At 44.4% G+C, this 15,014-nt stretch overlaps 1 protein-coding gene across 1 annotated transcript in view; it reads right to left on the reverse strand.

The window, feature by feature from the left end:
* Nucleotides 1-15,014, reverse strand: part of LOC120810024 (proprotein convertase subtilisin/kexin type 4) — a 48,103-nt gene that overhangs the window by 29,041 nt on the left and 4,048 nt on the right. The window contains exon 3 of the mRNA XM_040164229.2: nucleotides 9,004-9,117. Within this exon, the coding sequence (XP_040020163.2) occupies nucleotides 9,004-9,117 (114 nt within the window). The remainder of the gene's footprint in view (nucleotides 1-9,003; nucleotides 9,118-15,014) is intronic.

Here is a 15,014-nt window from a genome sequence, read left to right on the forward strand (position 1 = left end):
TTATGGCAGGTAATACGTTCCAAATCAAATGATTGATTAGCAAATTAGCACTAACACAATTGCATTAGCAACCCGTCAAATGGCTTTCTGTAATATTTCAAACTAACAAGTATGAGCTTAAAACTTTAAAGCCGGACGATGACAAGATAACGATATCATCCTTTAATGTGCAGCACACACACAACATATACCTTTTAAAACGATTCAACCTGCTGTCAAAACTGTCACGCTCCCCATGTTCTGATTCAAGCACTTGTAGTTCCACTGCTGTTTTCCTGCACCTGTCAGTCAAACTGTGTGTGTAGCGCTGACGTGCTGCTAGAAGGAAAGCTTCTCCGGGGAAAGTCCCACCAGACAATAGTAGTTCACATATTCAAGTTTGCATGACTCATAATATGATAATGAATATATGCTGATTATAACTTGAAACATACTGAATTAAGGGACCTCCGATATGTAACTGTTAACCGTCAGCTCAGCCAGAGGAACTGTTCATTGATGTGACCCTGGAAATACCTCGGACCCCCACAGACCCCAACCGGCCGCCGTGCATACAAAGTAAAGAGAGAGAGATACAGACAGTACATATAGAAAAAGACAGCAAGCCCACTAATGCACTTAGTAGCCAGGCCTCGACTTAGAAAATCCCGTAATTACTTAAATTGATATTTATTAGCTCTAATTAGAGAGGGACACTGGGGGGAAAACAAGGTTGTGATTCCTGCAGAAAGATCAGAGGGGGGGAGAGAGAGAGTAGAAACAACGAAAGACACCAAAAGAGAATGGTGCTCTAATTGTTCTTTGTTGTATAGTGACTATTTAAAGAGAAATAAAATCAGCTGACACTACTCACATGAATGTGGAGCAATACACGTTTTGGTGACTTGACATCTTGCAGCACTGTCTTAGCAAAAAAAACACTGCAAAGACGTGTCTTTACAAGCTTCCATGTGGTTTCCCCCTGGAAGCCGATCCTGTTATATGTGTATCATTTGTTCATGTTTCCTTTTAATAACATTAGATATTTACACAGCTGACCGGCATATTTAGCATTCTGAAAAGTCAGCTAGAGCGCAACGTAAGTTTAGTGTTGCTAAGAAAAGGAAAAGTCCTAAACAGAGTAAATTCTGACAAATGCCATTTATGTGTCAGAGCGTTCACTCGATATATATCTCTTCTTTGTGTTCACATTAACTTGTCCAGTTGTGACTGAGAACCAAGACAAGCGGTTCTGCTCTGCCAATCAGTGGCAAACAACCACACGATGCAATTGGAGCCCAGTCTGGCCAGTACTGGACTGGGAATATGCGTTTCCATCCCAACACCAGCCTTCCAGTCCCCTCATCCAGCCTTCCCTCTTACCGGCACCGTGTTTGTGTTTCTAGGGGGAGCTGGCCGACCCCTGACCCCGGGCTAATGAGAGCGATAACGAGGATTAAAAGGGGGTGACTGGGAAGGTGTCTGAGAGTGGGGTTTAAACAATTACACCGGGCTGCCAACATGCCTTTCTTCATGACTCAGGAAATTACAGTACCCCCCCCCCCCCCTCACCACACGCTTTCAGCCAGCACACAAAAGAAAAGGCTTATGGAAAATAATAAATTATCGCAGGGCCACGTTAACTTGGATATAAATCGCCGGGCAATTATGTTTTAATAGCCCTTTAAGAGAATGAGTAATTGGGCTGACACTGCTGGGGTTGATCAGGCTCAACCGTCGCTCTGCCTTTGTGCCCGACGGAGGCGATCCGGACGTCTGAGTGTCGCTCGACCTGCAGGATGAGTCAGTTAGTGGCTCCGGTAACCCGGATGACTCTTATCATCGTGCTAAAATTAGAGCCGCACTTTGGTAGAGTTCGTACTATTGTTTTACTGTCCAATTCTTTATCTGTTTATGCCAAATAAAACATACAGTACACGTCGAGGTGATAACAGCACACAGTAAATTAATATATTTTAACTTCGAACAAGGTTAACGCACGACCGTGCGTTAATAATTTCCTGGCCTATAGAAGCACTACTGTGCATATCTTTCAGCCACATAATAGCCTGCAGTCATTATAACTTCCAGATCAGTTTAATCAAGAAGCGGTCAAAGAACTTTGCTAATAGGCTTGTCATACTCAGAGCCGATGTACCGCGGGGAAATATTTGTTGAAATTTATTTATTTTCCATATTTACCAAAATACCTTTTGGCTGCTGATTATTTCTATATGTAGTTATTATACAGACATGTGATATTGTTAAAGAACCAATATGCTGTCTGTAGTTCATCGCTAATAAATCACAAATTAAGCGTAAAGTCCTATTTATTTTATATCTTCCAGTACTTACGGTCTCATCTGCGTGTGACTAAACAATAAAGGTTCACTTCATTGGCTGTATGTGTGTAACCTATGTTGTCATATTTAATGTGATAGAAATCCTTCATTTGACTAAATAAAGTTATTTCTGTGCTACTGGGCCACCCAGCACATCAGTTCCCTGCTGAGTGGAGTCCAACAGGCTCCAGTTGTAGCTCCAACTCCACCACTTCTTTTCCACACAAGTTGTTTATCTTCAATACGGCCGTGTCTCCCGAGGGGAATTCATGTATGCAGACATTGAATGCGATCCCAATTATTTTGTGCAGGGTTAATTTCCTTCTGTACACATGACATCCATCGCAGTCCGTCCATCCTGAGAGAGGGATCCTCCTCTTCTCACTGAGGTTTATTCCATTTTTTTCTCCCCATCGAAAGGTTTTTCTTCTATTGGGGAGTTTTTCTTGGACAGGGGTTGTTGCATGTGTACAGAGTGTAAAGCCCTCTTTAAAGGCAAATTTGTAATTGCGTTAAATTAGTCCTAATGCACATAGTCAATATCTGTTCAGATAGAAGTTATTCATTTACATTTACTCCTCAATTTAAATATGCATTCAAATAAAATGTTGCCCATCATTTTATTGTTGAAAGAAGATTTTTTTTTTCCCATAACAAGAAAAACAACATATAAATGATTTACACCCACATACAGACGGCCAGCTTCCTTTGACCTCTGACCCGGACGGTGACCTGCGGATGATCGCATGTGTCTTGAATTGGGCAGCATGGGGGGAAAAGGAGGAAGGATCGATGCGAGAAGGAGGGAGATCACAACAGGCCAACCTGGTGAGTCGAGAACCAACAAATGAGACGAGAATAACACAAACAGCAGGGAGAGAAGAAGAAAAAAACACACAAAGAAGAAAGAGAGAGGATAGAAAAAAGAGGAGAAAATAGTGATGGAGCACTGAGGCTAGACTGAGTCTGACACAGTGGAAGCAAATAATGAAAAAAAACAACTGGACCGTATTGCAATGAACCAGCAAATGGTGGGATGAACCTATATTTATCTCCTCTACTTTCATCGTGGGCTGAAGACAAACGGGGTGAGAAACTGATCAGATGAGCATCTGTTAGGCTTGGCCGGTCTGCAGAGACGTTTTTTTTTAAACCCCATTTTTCAATCTGCTCTCCATTACTGTCAACGCTCTACAGGCACTTAAAGGGCTGTTCCACAGTAAAAGGGGAAACGGAGAGCTGTATATGCAAATGCGGGCAACTGCACCTCAGCTCCTCCGCCCGTTAGCGGCCCCTTTTAGATGGAGGCTCTATAATTCCTGCAGCCACTGTAAGTGCTTTGCACTGACAACTCGTGCAGCCGGCCCCTTCAGGACTAATTGAGTAAAACACTCAAATGTTTGTTTTTTTCCTTTGATCATAGCTCCTGTTATTAAGAAGTGAAAGGGTGATCTATGTAGCGTCACTATCCTTAGTATATCGTAACAGAGACATAGAGGTCAACTAATATGTGTCCCTCACAGTACGCATACTGAGGAAAACTCTTGCTAGCGAGGGTAGCACGCTAATGAGGGGAATGTCATTCGGCGAGTTGCCCCGTTAGCGGATCGCACTACTTATTGTTGTGAGGTAGGATCAACCACAATTAGCACATCATCTAGGGGCCACAAGCGAGACTGACCATGGAGAGAAACGATAGATTGTTTCAATTATCAATTCTTCATGCATTAGTTAAAAAACTATATATACAGTATAATATTATATATTTAATCCTTCCACTTTCCACCTTTTTTTCCGGGTGCATCCACTCCAGGAACCTTCTTTCCTGCTGCTTCATACGTTTTTTTTATGTTTCTTACAAAATGTATTGGCTGTTGCAAATTGTCAGTATACAATGAAAACATCTCAGCATTTGGTACCACGGTGATTTATATAGATAGAAAAAAACACTTCATGAAAGCGTAACTTTACACAAAGGGAGCATTCACCCCATCATTCACCTGCTGTTTTGTGCATCTATCTTTCTAAGTGTGTCAGTGTGTGCATCACCCTTTCTCTAGCTGCCATCTTCTCTGTGCTCCTCACCGAAGCTCTTTTATTCCCTCCTGAGCGGCTCCGTCACCCGTGTCGCAGGGGAACAAGGAGAACGTGGCGTTTTCCCCGGATCAGAAATTTACGAGCAATTAAAAGTCGGCGGACGCGCAGCATCCATCAGCGCTGCGTGCTGCTGCCAGGCGGACTCGCCATAAACCATCGGCTATATACTTTTATATCTGTTTTCCCTCCAAAGAGGGAAGGTTATGACAAAATAATGTTTTAGTGTCGCGATGTAGACATCTTTCCCGGAGCAGGCTGGTTGGAGGTCAGAGCCGCTGAAAGGGAGGCAGAGCGATGTGTGTGTGTGTGTGTGTGTGTGTGTGTGGGTGTGTGCGTCATGTTTAAGTTGTTTTTGTCTTTCACCGGGGACACCAGCCTCACAGTGGGAATAACACAGGTTGGTCGATCGCTTATCGAGGGAAGAGTGACCTAATTACTCTGCACAGCTGATTTATATGTTTATGCTGATGTAATTTCAACAACTGAGTATTCCTCCTCAATAAAGGCAGGAAAAAAAAAACACAACACACAAATACACTCAAGCACAATGATCCATCGCGACACAACCAACACACAACAAACTGTCATATATCAACGCAGTCCATCTTTCTCTGGCTTCTGACAGGCCCGGGCTCATTTGCATCCTTAATTGTGTTGTAATGTACTTTTAATTTGAAAATGGAGGCAATTAATTATTTTGATATGGAACAAAATGCCGTAAATGTAAACATTCTAATAGTTCTCTGTGAACAGAGAATCATTTTTCAAACGAGGGATTGAATGCTATCTCATTCTTTAATGCCATACAAGTTTTCTTTTGGGGGGGGTGGGGTTAAGATACTGTTTCTTCCACTCTCGAATTCTCCTTGATATTCACTTTGTCTTTGCAGAAAGGGGCAGCAATTCTTTGATCTACTCCACCGCTGTTATTCTCCATCTCCATCTCCCACTGGATAATTACTGTAGTAGCACCTTTGCTATCAGAAGAGATTAAGTGAAATTAAGCCTGTTTGGACATTCTGCTTCTCCTCTGCACGTTATCCCCGCGGCACAAGCCGCCAACACCGGGCTCAGTTTCTATTTCTGGGTCAGAGAGGCTTCGAATAGAGATGTGAATCGCAGATTATTATTTTTCTTCCCCCCCCGTCAACCATGTGATCAGTAGGTGTCGGCGTTCAAAGGATGCGAAGCATCGCTGGAGGAGAGCAGAGGAGGGGGAACATCCATTTGTGGAAAACTGACACTTTCGCTCCCTCAACCTGATAAACTGGCCACAGAAAAGGAACAGGATGGATGCTTGTTGTCCCCCCCCCCCCCCCCGCATTCCCTTTCTCTACTCTCTCACACACCCACTCTGTCCTCCTATATCTTTAAACCCCCACCCAACCACCACCCCTCACCCCTATCTCTTTCACTCTCTCCCTCCCGATTCTCCCGAGGGTGCTGGGAGCTCGCTGACATCACAGCAGGCCTGACAACAGCCTATAAATTATGAGTGACAAGCTGTTGGACCAATAAAAGCACCACCGTATTTCATGCACAGTAAATCTGATTGCAGATTGCTCTGGCGTGTGGCGGCTGACATGTTTATTGTCGTCATGGCGGAGGGTGAAGGGGTGCTGGTAGGGGAGGGGGGAGGGGGGGGGGGTGGCTGTCGCTCCCCAACATCAGTTTCTAAAGCTCCCAGTCTATATGGAGGTCAAACAGATGGGAACTCTGGGATGCAGGCAACCCTTTCCATCCCACCCGACAACCCCCCTAAATCCCCAAACACACACGCGCACACACACACACACACACACACACACACACATCAATGGCAACTCAGCAGAGATCTGTAAGGCCGCTATTTTTCCTTCAGCTTTCACAAAGCCCTGCGAGTGCTTCTTTCAATGCAACCATCTGTCCTCAATCCACACATGCTCCCTGTGGCACTTTTAAAGAGGTGATACTCAATATCGCCACGCTTAACTTACACATTCATCCTTCTACAAATGTAGGTATTCATTAATAAGGTATAAACAGTTGCTGCTCACTCGAGGCCCTTACTTTGGTAGTCTTACCAAACCACATAGATGGTAAAGATTTATTCCGACCACAGCGGAACGACTAACCGCAACGTGTTTGGTTTCATTTGGTTTCTGTTCACTGTTTGAATGAGGTGCATTTTAGATGAATCAACAAGGGCAGTAAGACCCTATTAGTTTTGGTGCGGAGGATAAACTTGAATTCATTGTGAGCGACTGTATAATTTCCTTTGTTAACAATTTGAATTCCTCTTATTAATTTGTCAAAAGGACCACGTTTACTTCAGCACATCCACGTAACAGGTGGAACATTTACACTGAAAGTGTTGGTGATCTGATGGCACACTTCTGATATATTGGCCATGTTGGCTGTATGGTCTTTAGTAGTCTTTCATTAGGATCCCACAGAAACATCTTGTAACTTTGTCCTTTATGAAGCAGCTTTTGCTTTCACTCAGCGGGCTTTTGCTATAATAAACTTTTTTGTGCTGTTTTACGTGTTTAACCTGCACAGTTGTCCAGTTTTGTCCTGAAGGAATTCGAGTTGAGTGTACAAAAATCTGTAGCAAAGGACATATGACACTTATCCAGTCCACACCTTCGGAACCCAATGTTAAAAATCACTAACTTCCCATTATAGCCATTAAGCATTAAGTGTTATCTTCAGTTTTCCTAAACACGCTTCCTCTCGTTACAGATTTCACATCTAATCTAACATTTTCTAACAACCTCATTGCTGGTAAGTGACCCCGCGCTCATTGGACTGTCTATTCCATCCGTCCTTCCCCATGCAATAAACCATTCTTCATAATTAGCGTGGCCGCTGCAGTATGATCTGGGCATTAGTCCTCAGCCGCAGCCCCTAAACGGACCGATTTCAACAGACGCCCGCTGGTGTGATCGGCATCATTATATTTGAATTAATCCATTCTTCTCACAGCAACACAGTAATTACAATCTACTTTGTAGAATGACGCGCCGTGCTGAGGGGATGAAGGAGAGGAACAGGCAGAAAAGAGGGTAAAGACGGGAAAAGGAAGGACGGGCATAGAAACTACAAAGAGAGGACGGAGAGTCAGAGGCAGGACGAGGAGCGGAAATGTTAAGGTGAGCGTGACAGAGAGCAGAGGAGAGACCTTACAAACGCTACGACTGATTACCGACGTGCCACCGCCCGGCCGACATAGTAAAAGCACTGTGAAAGGGTTTATATGATGTCTGGAGGAGCACAGGGCTCCCTCCCTCCCAGATTCACTCTTCACACAGTCAGACGGGGAGAAGCTCCGTTTCCTGCAGCCTCCGTCTCTATAAATCAGTCACGGAAACGCAGACGCACTGTGGGTGTGATAATAACATTAGAGGATTACAATGACACTCCTCCCCGAACAAGATCACCTGCCTCAACTGTCAGAAGACAGCTGCCTTTTGTGGCTGGAACGCTTTATACGAGGAGTGTGTGGATGTGTGTGTGTGTGTGTGCACGTGGCAAATACAGCAGTGAAGAAGAAGTAGAGAAGGATGAATTTTAGTGGGTAACACCAGGGTTTGATGCATAAACTATTATCTTTAACAAGCTTAAAAGATGTTGTGTTACAGTGCCTCAAATATGCAAGTTTTCCATGTTGAAAATGTAAAAAAAAACCTACAGTGTTGTAGGATTTAATTGAACTGTGTGCAAACATTAACCCAAACCTTTGTTCCAATGGATAGAAACATTCCCGTTGTGCACGTGTCAGCGCTGTGAGGGAATGCACGGTGCTGTCAGCAGCAGATTCCTTGTGGTACCCTTTTATATATATATTTCAACCGGGTGAAGAATTATTTAGGGTCATAAGTTATCAGAAACACAAGCTGGGCAAACGTGTGTGTCAGGTCAATTGGTGTAATCTACCAACTGATTAAAGGCCCGCTAGATAAAAACTAAATATGATTATAAAGGGACGTTTTTTTGGCAGCGATCAGAAGGGCCTCAAAGTCTTTCCTGGTTACCTGGGAACCACACAGCGCTCAGGAAACAACTGCTGCGCCCCCAAAATGATTCTGGCACATCCTGTAAAACCAGAACGTGTCATGTTTACACCGGTTTTTGTATGAATTAAACGTAGGAGATATAACAAGTTTTACTGATGCTGCCGGGTTGATTTCTGTTAACTTCCGACTGAAGCCGGACCAGCTGTTTCCCCACGGCGTCCTCATGCAAAGTTAAGCAGCTGCTGGCTACAGCCTTCTATTTACTGTACAGACATGAGTGATAGCAATATTCTCATTCCCGTGTAACTTACCAAAACATTGAACAGCTGCTTTAAGGAGACAACCCAAAAAAATGTGCACGTGCTGCTTAAATAGCCATAGCATCACGTAATCAGAGGCTTCAGCCAAGCATGCTAACTCACATCGCTTTTAATAGGACTGAACTACTGTAAATTGATTGTTTAATACACAGATCAGCTTAAATATAAGCCACTTAAAGAGCGGGCGGAACGCAGGGCTTAAATGTAACTCCAGCGTTGATACCATGTGTGTGTTCTTTGAATGTTGGCGTGCACGCATCGCCGTACCTGTGGTGGACATGGTGTCCTGCCGCGTTGATGTTCCAGCCAGGCTCTTTGGGGTCGGGGATCTTCGCCGTGTTGGCGATCAGATGCTGCACGTCCCTCCACGTCAGCGCAGGACTAGAGGAGGAGACATGAGACAGGTCACATGATCAGACACAGCCTTCCCTCGGCGGGTGTTCCACACCGACTGAACCAGCCGTGTTTAGAAAGGGCTCGGAGGACTGTTTCACGCGACTTAAAGCACATCATTTCAGGCTCATGCAGGTTTATTGATACATAAACTGACACGGCCATGCCGTCTACTTCTCTTTTTTTTTTACATCAGGTCCTCTGAACACAAAAGCACCTGTTTAAGTCAAGCTCACTTTTTTAATAACGGTGTCACTAAAAACTGTGAATCCAACAAAGACGATTTGAGACTTTTACAAAAGAGCGGAGAGAGTTGAATGCAGAAAAAAAAGTCTTCTTTTTATTCCCAGGCAGGGGATTTCTAATAGAGCGGACTCAAGTGTCATGTCAAGCAATATACTAATGGAATCCAATTAAGACCTTTAAACTGCGCCCAGAGCTCGAGGATATTAGCTCAGTTTTCTATAACAAAAGACCAAAGGGCCATCAACGAGGGCTTCTTCGGGATATAAAAAGCATAAAGGAAATTGGTTTTTTTTTTTGCTTTATCCACTCATTATTGTTCCCTAAGAAAATGAGTTGAATGGAGTATAAGAAAACAGCTTGGCCACCCGTTCTGAAAGCCCTTTTCTTTTTCTGAGAAGAAATGCCTTCACAGTTTTCCCAACATCTGTACACGGAAAGTCGTCTGTCCGGTACAGAAGAACCTGCACGGAGGTAATTAATTGAAGGGGAGGCCACTCAGTGTGACTTCATTGTCCCCGTCATTAATAATACAGCGGCGCCGCGCCGCGCCTGTCGATACGGACGCGTTAAGGTATTCCTTCAAACAAGCAACTCTATAACGAGTAGCCTCTTCATTATTGTGCTGTTGCATGGCAGACATCTCTGGATATATCAGGCATTGATGGTAACATGTATTCCGTTCACGTATTGGGGGGAAAAAAAGCGAAACAGAACAAAAGCGAGGGGAGAAGCTTTCATTAGCGGCATGAAACAAAACCCAAGCAAAGCAGCGAGAGCAGGCAACTAAAACAACACGATAGGAATAATACCAGTAACACTAATAATAGATGGATGGAATAAAACAAAACACAGTACACAAACAATTATTTTGAGCTTTGATTTCAAAGGGATTGGAGTGTGTGTGTGTGTGTGTGTGTGTGTAGGGGAGGAATAGGCTTTGTACTTTTGAACTGTTGATGCTCGCTGCATGCGTCTGTGTGTGTGTGTGTGTGAGTGTGTGTTGTGTATTATACATCAGCAGCAGCGGCGGCAGCAGCGTGATTCTGTTATGTGCACTCCCCCACCTCCATCCTCAGCACCACCACCACCACCCTCACCACCCTCACCCCTCTGGTGGAATCAGAGAAACCCCCGTGGCCCCGGCTGGTTTGCATAAAGCAAACAAAATTAAATTTGCTTTGCTAAATCAAAGCATGTATGGTATTCCAAGCAGCTCTCTCAGGGACAAATTACTTCAAACGGCCTCCTTTGTATCATAACAGAATAAAAAAAAGGGAAAAAAAAAGAATCAGCCCAATCAGCGGCTCTCCAAAACCCTCGACTCGGGAATTAATTATTGAACCGAGGGCTTTTCTCTCGCAGTCCGCGACACAGATCTATTTATTTTGGAAAAGTCGTTTTGCTCCTAAAAACACAGCATTGGCTCAAAACTCAGCTTCTCCCTTAATGTCCTCACAGCCCCTGAATGGACGTGTAAATAGGTTTAGACCACAAAATGAATCAGAAAACCCCCGACCGGCATCCACCACAAAACGGCTTAAGTGTTACTTATGCTGTAATGGACTTCAGATAAACTTACTTATCTTGTGAGGTTTCTTTCACATGTACGGTGAAATATAAATATAATATACCCCTTTGAATCAATGCGGGAACATGCTTTTGTCTCCTTCTGTTGGTTTCGGTTTGGCTGCAAGAGAACACCAAACCACTACTGAGGCAGCACAAGTAGAAGACTGTGAGCTGAAGCAAGGAGCCCTTTAAGACGGTTATTTGCTGTTGGTAGTTACTGTAATTAATACATTAATCATTTCCATTATTTTTGAGAACATTCAAAAGTACCAGAGCCATAGCGGTCAAAGAGCTTCAGCTGGCGGCTAAGCAGAAACATGCTAGTGCCAGGTACATCCGGGTCACGGCTGTGCTAATGTTCATGCCATGGCTTATTTGAAGATGTGATTACAGCAGAGCCTTCATTAGTGTTACAGGCTGTGTGTCTTTTACCACTTTGAAAATGCATTAGTGTGGTTGCACAGCTCAGTAAATGTCAAGGTGATTTGCTATTGGTCAACGTGGTGGCTTCATAAGTCAAACCCGTGGACAGCATGGCCTCTGGAGTCTGTAGCCTGGGGATAAAAGATAATGTATATCCACATTAAGACTTCCTCGTCTGGGTACCCGTCATTGTCCGGCAGGTGTCTCATCTCTGTGAGCAGATATCTGCATATGAATGCATTATACGGCTAAGAAAACGCTTCATCAATGCTTTTTTTCGCCCTCCACACAAGAGAATGCTCTTCAGATTCTGTTTGGAGAGCAGATCTACGTTTATGTAGATGAACCGAAGGCGACCTCAACAGGAAGTATGCTACTAAACTCTGGCCTGAGCCAAACTTTAAAGCTAAAACGTATCTCAAATAAAACACTGCACTGGTTTCTTTCTTCATGCGACTCTCAATAAGTACAATCCAAAGTAATATGAAATCAGGAAAAACCAAAAACAACAAATGCTTGTCGGCGAATGGCGCAACTTAACTTTGAAGGATCGGAGAAACAGAGCTAACGTGGCTACGCTATCATAGCACGTCGTCCATGGAGCCGATCTACGCGGCTCCGCTCACAGCAGATTGGGGAAGAGCAACGATGTGTGAGCCTCCTCCGGAGCCTCGCCAAGCCTCACCGAGCGGCACAGCAGCCGTCACAGCGAGCACACAACTGTTTACAAACCCCCAGTTAATCAGGCCTCATTGACTGGGCCGCTCCGATGTGTCTGATGTAATCTATTAGCTGTATGATAGTCAGTGTCTCAGTCCAATCGATAACCCTGGGCCTCCATATTGCTCCACTGTGGACTGTTACGCCTCTTTACTGCTGCTTAGAATGCAAGCTTAGTGACTATAAAGTGTGTGTGTGTGTGTGTGTGTGTGTGTGCGCAGATGTTTGTGTCTACGCACGTGTCCTTATGGGTAGCTGGTGCCCTTCTGTGGCTTTCAATGTTATAGTGTGTGTTTAAAGTAAAGATTGTGGATACATACAGTTCGTCATGCATAGGCAGGTGTTAATGCTGTAACATGCATGTGGGGATTGCGTGTGTCTGTTGTTTCATTTCGTTGACATTTGTAATATCCAAGCACCTATACACGGGTGTATTACTGCACTATGGTGCATATGTGTGTATTAATGCGGCTTTACAGTAGATGCCATGTCTTGACGTGCATCTGTGCATGTGCGTGCCGTGTTTGTGTGTCTGTGGCTGGTGTAACCGGCTTTCCAATTAAGTTGAACCACAGGCCGGATCAATGCTAGTCCTCTGTGTGCAGGAATGAGCAGCCCTGGGCCCTCGGAGCATGCTCACGAATAATTTATCACTCACACTAAGCCCAGGCAGAGAGGAGGAGGAGGAGGAGGAGGAGGAGACGGGGAGCACAAGGACAGTGTCCAGCCCAGGGGACAGAACGCAAAAGACGGGCCAATCGAGGGGACGGACAGATGAAAAGAAACAGAGAAACAGATCGGCACTCAGAGGAGGGGGCTGTCAGCTACACATCATTTAGGGACTTCACACTCAAAACCAAGTCCTGGTCAACAACCATCCAAGATGGAATCCCGCAGGGAGCAGAAGCCCCGCACTCAACATGCAATAGAACATGCCAGATGAAGAAGACAATGACATTTGTAATGGTTCCTCCGTTGGATCCAACAAGTCCTCAGAACAAAAAAAACTGGCAGAGAAGCGGCAGCCGTCTGAGCCCTAACAAACGGTATAGTTCAGGTTTGGTGGTTCGAGTTTGGGTTTTAAAGAACGACTTCATTAAGTTCAAGGGACCTCGGACGATTACGTTGTGTAGGTAAGGGAATGGCGGCGGCCCCGCCCCCTCCTTCGACCTAGAGATGGTTGCTCTACAATGTCACTGACTGGAGAAGCAGTCATGTAATCGAGCTGAAGGAAAGAAAGATAAACACTCTATATTTCTCAATACCAGCAAGCGTGCAACATGACCTGTGTTCATGAGATGTTTTCGGCGAGTTGCATGTGATGCTGCATGCTTATGAGTTGTAGTGTCATAATGGCACGTAGATTGATGCGTTCAAACTCACACTTACATTTTCTTGACTAAAGCCCAGCATGTCCCATGTTGTCTTTCCTCTCTATTTATTTAAAGAGACGCTGAAGGACACACTAACAGTCAAGCTTGTTAGTCAGCTGGACATAATGTGTACAAAACAAGCAGGACTTTAAACCCCACCGTCTCATCCCAGGAAGCACACCTTCCCCTTCCACACTTTGAGTTAACATCTTCCGCCGAGCCACGGACCGGCTTTAGTTGAAAGGCAGAGAAACTAACACACGTGCGGACAAACAGCTACACAGACACTCCCGACATGTGGAGACAAACGCACACCGCCGGCACTCGCACACTCATGTGCACATCCATGCACAAGATGGCAGACCGACCCCCGGGGTCATAACTGCACAAAAACCTGAGTAGATGCCCGGGAATGCAGAAGACCAACGGCAAGGAGCACACACAGAGTGTCCCCACCCGGTGGAGAGTCAGGGTCTAATGTTTTCTCCGTCTCTGTCTGTAGTTCGTCTCTATTAATCTCACGGCGGCGAGGCGTGGACTGGTAAAACGCTCCACATTGCTCTGTAATCTTCTCTTAATGTGCTGCACTCTCAGCCTAAGTGAACCCATTTGGAGTGACTGAGCAGACTGAGATTCCTCCCATGTTATCCGAACAAGTGTTACTAATGGCTTTATCAATTAGGCCAAGTCCAATAGCTGCATGCCCGCAATCTCCTTTAAATAAACTCCACCGGTGCATCCCTGATTCCTCTGCTTAATGAGTAGATGTGTACACAAGCACCCGTGCGTGTGTGTGTGTGTGTGTGTGTGATGGACCGTTTAGATCACTATGTCTGTATTTCTGCGTGTGTATATGTGTGTGTTGGTGTTTGTGTGCGTGTGTATGTCTGGTTCAGCACTGAACTGACAATTAAGAGTCCATTTTTTTCCAGGCTAATACATACATACAAAAGGCAGGGAAGACAGAAAGAAAAATATTTTTCAGTTGACATAAAATATGTTGCTTGTTTAATATAAATGAATCCTGAATTTATCGCGTGTCCAATTTGCACCAACTTAAACTGTGCGTGTTACACCAACACAGTGTAAATTAGATCAGACATACAAAGAGATCCTTCGTAGTTGGGTGTGTAGGATTAGTTACTGGCTGCCAACAAGGTCTATATGTTTTTTTTAACCCATTTATAATGTGCAGGAGAAGTGTGCCTCTGTATGTGTTGGTGTGCTCACCTCTGGCACGTGGCTGTATGAGTTTAGAACAATTAGAGCAAGTGGGTTCACTTTTCCAAGAGCTCTCCCTACTGAGAACACAGAACGCGCTGTTCATTACTTCTCTTGTTCCTGCAATGGAGACCAGCAGGAAAAGGGAATTGAGTCAATGATCACAGATCGCAGATTATTTTTAGATTATTTAAGGCCCCATGCTGAAATTAATATTCTTTATATAAAGCCCATGATCACTTTTCACAAGTTAAAACCGCTTCAAAGATTGTTTCCACATTTTCAACTGCTACTGTGTGATTGACTGATAGTATTGATATAGATAATAGATAC

The sequence above is a fragment of the Gasterosteus aculeatus genome, chromosome 20, assembly GCF_964276395.1.
Source record: "Gasterosteus aculeatus chromosome 20, fGasAcu3.hap1.1, whole genome shotgun sequence".
NCBI lineage: Eukaryota > Metazoa > Chordata > Actinopteri > Perciformes > Gasterosteidae > Gasterosteus > Gasterosteus aculeatus.